Below are 7,461 nucleotides of genomic sequence, written 5' to 3'. Positions count from 1 at the left end.
GCAACCAATTCCTACAGTCCGACTTCTTTGAAGTCGGGCCATCTGTCGCTGGACTTTGTCCTCAACAGTCAGCCGGCAGGAGTGGTCCCATCATGTGGGTTATTGACTTCAAAAGCTACTGTGGACCTGAAAAGAAAGGAATGCGAATATAGTACGGTACAACAACATTTTTGTTGATATTCAGTTGTTTTTCTTAGTACATACTTTCTGTTCTGCTATGACCCTTTTAACTTCAAACTAAATAAAAAAATTATTTTTTACTACTTTTGCTAGTTTTTCGTTGCTTTTATGAAGAAAATTTTCAGAGGTCTTTTATGAGGAATTCCCTCACTAGATGCCTTTGGATAAGTATTTCTTAATATGTAGATTCTCTTTTGTTAGTTTACAATGTCTTTCACTAGTTGGTTAGACAATTCTGTGAAGTTTTGCTATTGTTTTTTGGAAAAGGATTTGAGTTCTTTGCACTATCATTAAAGAAATTCTGCTCTGTCAACTTAGAATTTAACACCCAACTAAAATACAAATTTACTCAAGATACAGGCAAAATACATTTTTTTCAGCATGCGAATACAAAATACTTTTGCTGCCTGTGTGGATTGAATTGTGCCCTCCCCCCCCCTATATGTGTTGTAAATCCTAACCTCTATTACCTGAGATTATAATCCAATTTGGGAATGAGTTGTATGGAATGAGTTGTATTTGTTATGTTAATAAGGCAGGGTTAGTACGGTGTGTCTTATGGCAGTCTCTTTTGAGATATTAAAGAGACTACTAAACCAGCAATTGAGAAAGCAGAGATGGAGGAAGGTAGATGCCAAGTCACATGGATATCTTCAAGGAACTAGGAAACAGAAGCCAAAGATCAAAGAACCTTAACCTAGAACGAACATAGAGAATACAGCTTCCAGTCGAGCTGGTACCCTTCATTCAAACAGCGTTTTAAACCGTGAGAAAGTAAATTTCTCTGTGTTAAATCCATTCACCTGGATTTTATTAAAAATGAAATCCAATCTATTTTAGCAGCACTAAATCTCTAAGACACTGCTCATTATCCTCACCAAAAGTAATACTAAAAACTGGATGAAAAATACACGGAGGGAAAGAAGGCATTGGTATAAGAAACAATGCTAGATGTTAACTTCTGTATCACTGAGGAGTAGTGACAGAGAAAGTAGGACTTGCACAATGAGATCCTGAAATTATCAAGCCTGTTACAGCTGGGGCCAGGACTTTGCTGAATGTGCTATAAAAATGGTATTCTAATGATCATGTCGTGTTGAAATCATGTTAAGGGTTCAGATATGATCCTATGTGGTAATCTTGTGTTATGGATGTCCTTTTGGTTAATAGTAATAATTCTGCTCATGCTTAATGGTGATAAAAGTATATTTCAGAATAACCAAGCCTTTGTCTTTCATAGGTGAGAGGGATGACTTGTGCTTCATGTGTGCATAAAATAGAATCTACCCTCACAAAACACAGAGGGATTTTCTACTGCTCTGTTGCTTTGGCAACCAACAAGGCACACATTAAATATGACCCAGAAATTATTGGTCCCAGAGATATTATCCATACAATTGAAGTAAGTGCCACGACTGCATTTTCTATCCTTCCCTACTCAATCAATGTACTCTTGAATATCTTCTCTTTTGCATAAGATATAGTGGAAAATATCTGACCTAAAAAGGCAAGTGCTGTCTTAAAATTTGATGGGAATGCCTTTATTCTTTATGTTGCTATCGCCACTATCTGTTTCAAAATAACCCTTGACAGAAACTCATTATACCTTAAGCAATATCTTCTCACTTTCCCCTCCCACCTACTCCAGGTTTCCACGAATATACTTTGATCTCTCTATATTTTCCTATTCCAGATATTTTACATAAGTGGGATTACTCAGTATTTTTCATTTTTATTTAACCTGCTTTATTTATCAAAAATGAACCAAGTTTATCCATGTATCAGAACTTCATTTCTCTTTATGATCTATGTATATTCAACATCATGTTAATCCAGTCATCTGTTATCCTACACTGGCTTGTTTCTGGATTGTGAATAATGGACACGTGTCTCTTTCAACCTCTTCTTTCAGTTCTCTTGGGTGTGTCACCAGGAGGGGAATTACCAGGGAATATGGTCATTCTGTTCAGCTGTTTCAGGAGCCACACTGGTTTCCCCAGCAGCACCACCATTTTACACTCTTACCAATCGAACATGAGGGTTTCCATTTTGCAATATAATCAACACTTATTTTCCATTTTTCGAATTCTTGCCACCTTAGTAGCCTTAGAAGTAGCACCACAAGGTCAGCAGTTCAAAACCACCAGCCACTCCACAGGAGCATGATGAGCCTTTGTACCTCTGTAAAAAGATACAATCTCAAAAACCCACAAGGGCAGTTATATTCTGTCCTGTAGAATCACTATGAGTCAGCCTTAACTTGATGGCAGTGAGTTTCATTTTGGTTTATTGATTAATGTTGTTGGATAGCTTTTCATGTATTTATTTGCCAGATATCTTCTTTGGTGAAATACCTTTCAAATCTCCCCCTTTGTTTTTGGGTTGGATTGCTTGTCTCCTTGTCCTTGAGTTGTAGGAGGGGTGTATATATATTTTTCCTCTAGATATTAAACCCTTATAATATATATGATTCCCAAATAGCTTATCTTGTTCGGTAGGTTGACTCTCTATTCTTTGGATAAAGTCCTTTGATGCACACATCTAGTTATTTTTCATTAATCATTTTATTGGGGGCTCATACAACTCTTATCACAATCCATACATCCATCCATTGCATGTCAAGCACATTTGCACAGTTGTACATTTGTTGCCCTCATCATTCTCAAAAGAGTTTTATCTCTTTTTTCATTTTATTGGGGGCTCATACAACTCTTATCACAATCTATACATACATCCATTGTGTCAAGCACATTTGTACATTTGTTTCCCTCATCATTCTTAAAACATTTGCTTTCTACTTCAGCCCTTGGTATCAGCTCTTCATTTTTCCCTTCCCCCCTCCCTCACGAACCCTTGATAATTTATAAATTATTATTATTTTGTCATGTCTTACACTGTCCGCCGTCTCCCTTCACCCACTTTTCTGTTGCCCATCCCCCAGGGAGAAGGTTATGTGTAGATCCTTGTTTAAAGTGTAACATTTATGTATATACAAAAAACTACATAAGTCATAAATGTACAAATCTCTGAATTTCCACAAACTGAACATACCCAGATCAAAATTATTAGCAACCTAAAAGCCCTTTTATATCATTTCCCTGCCATCATACACCCAAAGATAACCACTATCCCTGACTTTAAACAGCATAGATTAGTTTAGCCTGTGTTTGAACTTCATTTAAAGGGAATCCTACCATGTATATTCTTTTATCGGGCATCTATTGATAAATATTATATTTGTGAGGTTTTTCCGTGCTGTTGCATGAACTTATAGTTTATTCCTTCTCATTGCAGTATGGTATTCATTGTATGCTTGTATCACACTAGATAGATTTTGACTGATAAGTGAAACTTAAAAGTTAATAAATAACTATATATGTGTTCCACCACCTGTCTGTCAAATTTATAATACCTGAGGTGGCTTATAGAGGCCATCTTTCTGAGACCATCATTTTTTTTTCATGATTTAAAGTAACAAATGCTTGTTAATTTGTACTTTTCATTTTTTCTGTCAAAGAAATATAGTAAAGTTGTATAAATTCTGTCACTGGAGAAAAAAATTATTAGTACCAGTAACGCTAGTAGGAGCTTTTTATATTGGTTTATCAAGATTAAATTGAAGGTTTTAATGCATATATGTTGTTAGTTGCTATGAGTTGTGACTTCATGTATGTGGTGCTTTAAAAAGTTAATGGAAAAGTGGAATTAAAAATAATAGAATTTTGTATGAGCCCCTAATAAAATGTTAAAAAAAATAGAATTTTTCTATGAACTCTTTGAAGCCCAATTGTACAGCAGATTTAAACGCTGCCTGGTCATGTGTCAGCCTCATGATTTCTGGCATGCTGGAGTCCGGTGTTGTCTAGGGCACATATCTTCCAGCAGTATATCAAACAACATTTTAGTGCGATCCAAAGAGCTTTCATTGGGTGATTTTTAGAAGTAAATTACCAGGTCTCTCTTCTTAGTCTATTTTAGTCTAGAAGCATCACTGAAACTTTTCTAGTTACTTTTTATTATAATTAGAAACTACTGAGGATCACTGCAGTTGAGGTATTATTTAAGAAGAGTGAGAAAGACATTAATTATGGTTGAGAAAATATCATTTTTTAAGTGAAACATTAGAAACAGATAAGAACAAGAATTGCATCTTCATCTTCATGCCTTCCAGAGTTAGGTACATTCAATAATTCAACTGAATTTTTCCTAATAACAATACCATGGTTTGGAATTTCTCTGCTTAATATTTATACACTAAGTGAATTTTCTTTTCTCATGAATTTCTTATTTAGAGCTTAGGTTTTGAAGCTTCTTTGGTCAAGAAGGATCGATCAGCAAGTCACCTAGACCATAAACGAGAAATAAGACAGTAAGTACTTTTAGAGTGTTACTTACAAAGCAGATTTTACGAAAACATGTCAAGAGAGAAATAAAAAATATATACTTAAAGTGAAATGAGGATGAAAACACAATATACCCAAACTTATGGTATTCAGCAAATGCAATACTCAGAGAGAACATTACAGCAATATATGCCTACATTCAAAAACAGAAAAAAATCTCAAATTACTAATGTAAGAAAAGGAACTAGAGAACTAGAAAAGGAAACGCAAATTCAGCATAAAGTTACCAGAAAAAAGAAAATGATAAAGATTGTAGTGGAAATAAATGAAATAGAGCACAGGCAAGAGTAGAATCAGAGAAACCAGAAGTTGGTGTTTTGGAAAGACAAAGCTTTTGTTAGACTCAGAAATGAAATAATTTTAAAAAATGCAATGATCTAAAACTGGAATTAAATTAGGGACATTGCATTTGATCCTACAGAACAAAAAGGGATTGTAAAGGAATACTATGAACAGTTGTATTTCTTCAAATTAGTTACCTTAGAACCAATGGACAAATTCCTTCAAATGCAGAAACTTTCTCCATTGACTCTAGAAGAAATGGTGCATCTCAACAGACCTGTCCCAAGTGAAGAGATGGACTTAGTAATCAAAAATGATACTCTGCTGCCATCACTGAACTTGTAATCAAAGAGCTCCTAAAAGGGCCCTGATCAAATGGAGGAAAATGAAAAGAGGATTTCAAATTCTTTGAACTGTGAAGGCTGGATGAACCCTTGTAACTATTGCCCTAAGTTCATCTTTAACCCTTAAACCAAAATTATTCCATGGAGTTTAGCTTCACTGGTAAAATCGTCTGCCTTGAACATTATGCTTTTTTAAGGGCTGTGGGATCAAATTGATAACAGCAACTGGAAAGATTAGATAAGAACCTTAGGGAGCGTGGATTTATGTTCATCGGGAGGAGTAACTAAGAAAAGGAAGGTGAGAATTGTTAAACAGCTCAAAGAATGTATTCCGTAACACTAAATGGTACATGTAGAAACGATTGAATTGGTATGTTTTGCTGTTCATTCCTAACTAAAACAAAATAAAAGTATATACGAAGGTGTATCCTCCCCCAAACGGATTTTTTCCCCAAAGCTATGTATTTAAAATTTTTAAAGATAATTTTATCGGGAGCTCTTGCAGATATTATAAAAGCCCACAATTCAATTAGATAAATCATAATTGTACAATTGCTGCCACCGTAATTTTCAAAATATTTTCTTGAACTCATTGATATCAGTTCCTCTTTATCCCCTCCCTCCCCCACCCTACCCCCCAGGAACCCTTATTATTATATATTATTATTTGGGCAATATCTTACACCATCCAGTGTATCCATTTACCTACAATTCTGTTATTCATTCCTCTCGGGTGGGGTTATACAGTCATCATCATGTGTTTCGTCAGTGCTATATCATCCCTTCTGTGTGGCCCTTTTGTGCGGGGCTATCCAATTATCTTACAGGTGGGTTTGGGGTCTCCACTTTGTCTGCGCTCTTTCATGTCATTCTGATTGCTTGTTTTTGAACTTCTGACACCTATTCCTGACCATACCTCGTGATCACACAGGCTGGTGTGCTTCTTCCCTGTGGGCTTTGTTGTTTCCCTGCTAGATGGCCACTTGCTTACCTTGTTAAATCTGCATCTGAAAAAACAGATTTGGACTCCTACTTAAAATTTACTTGCTACCTAGGTTTTTGAAATACTATCTTTATATTGATAGAGTGGTCACAACTCAAAGGATTCTTTTTGTCTTATTTTTTCTCTGTTAGGTGGAGACGGTCCTTTCTAGTGAGCCTGTTTTTCTGTATTCCTGTAATGGGGCTAATGATATATATGATGGTTATGGACCACCACCTTGCAGCTCTGCGTCATCATCAGAACATGAGTCAGGAAGAAATGATCAGTATTCATTCCTCTATGTTCTTGGAGCACCAGATCCTGCCAGGATTGTCCATTATGAATTTGCTCTCCTTTTTATTGTGTGTACCTGTACAGGCAAGTTAAATGTTAGCAAGCATATTTTTAAATAATGAAAATAGCCAAAATATGGCAGCCAAGATGGTTTTTATTATACATATTAACCAGAAGCCTGATGGTTTTGTACTGGATAAAAGATACTCCCAAGAGACTGTTAAATGACAAAGCAGGGAACAAAGCTTCAAGATTTTTGGAGCTGGTATGCGTAGCTACTTTTGTATATAATTTTAAATACCATATATGCTCGTGTATAAGCCGTGTTTTTCAGCACATTTTTAATGAAGTTTTTGTGGTAAAATTAGGTGCCTTGGCTGATATTCAGGTCGGCTTGTACTCGAGTATATACAGTAAGTCTGTTCTTTTACTCGATCCTTATAACTGACAATAACAATGAAAAGAACACTTTAATTGGTTATCCCATGTGAAAAAAAAAAGAACGCCTTAAAACATTTTTCTATACTAATGAAAAATATGTTTACCAACAAGGCAGGCAACAGATCCAGTAGTTTGAGATAGACCACTTAGGTTGAGTTTGGGGAAGGGAGAGGTGAGTTTAATATAAAAAAATCCTTGTGAAAACTATATAATTCTTTGTCTAGTTTTGTTTTTACTATCATAAAATAATCCAAGATCCATCTGACTTTCTGTATATTGTGGAATAACCGTGGGATCAAGAAGACAGCTCTCAAGGGCATGAAGTCAAAGATACCTATTGGAGCAATCTGAATCTTTCCCTCTGCGCACACACAGATAATGTTCAAATGCAAACAGTATTATTCCAGCTTAAAGATCTCTCATTAGTGTGTATGACTTACATAAAAATCAAAGAAAATTAATACTGTTACTTTATCATAGTTATTGACGTGTATATGCAAATGTCACCATTTAAGAATTTCAATGATTCTTGTTC

At 35.4% G+C, this 7,461-nt stretch overlaps 1 protein-coding gene across 1 annotated transcript in view; it reads left to right on the top strand.

Annotated features, from left to right (window-relative positions):
• ATP7A (ATPase copper transporting alpha) overlaps positions 1 to 7,461 on the top strand; it is a 148,849-nt gene that overhangs the window by 86,084 nt on the left and 55,304 nt on the right. The window contains exons 7-9 of the mRNA XM_030887582.2: positions 1,421 to 1,582; positions 4,473 to 4,549; positions 6,344 to 6,569. Of these exons, the coding sequence (XP_030743442.2) occupies positions 1,421 to 1,582; positions 4,473 to 4,549; positions 6,344 to 6,569 (465 nt within the window). The remainder of the gene's footprint in view (positions 1 to 1,420; positions 1,583 to 4,472; positions 4,550 to 6,343; positions 6,570 to 7,461) is intronic.

This window comes from Echinops telfairi, unplaced genomic scaffold, assembly GCF_000313985.2.
Source record: "Echinops telfairi isolate 266 unplaced genomic scaffold, ASM31398v2 ScPeMD7_7418;HRSCAF=8456, whole genome shotgun sequence".
In the NCBI taxonomy this organism is placed as follows: Eukaryota; Metazoa; Chordata; class Mammalia; order Afrosoricida; family Tenrecidae; genus Echinops; species Echinops telfairi.
Note: the sequence above shows the minus strand (reverse complement) of the source record. Positions and strands in the feature narration are given on the sequence as shown.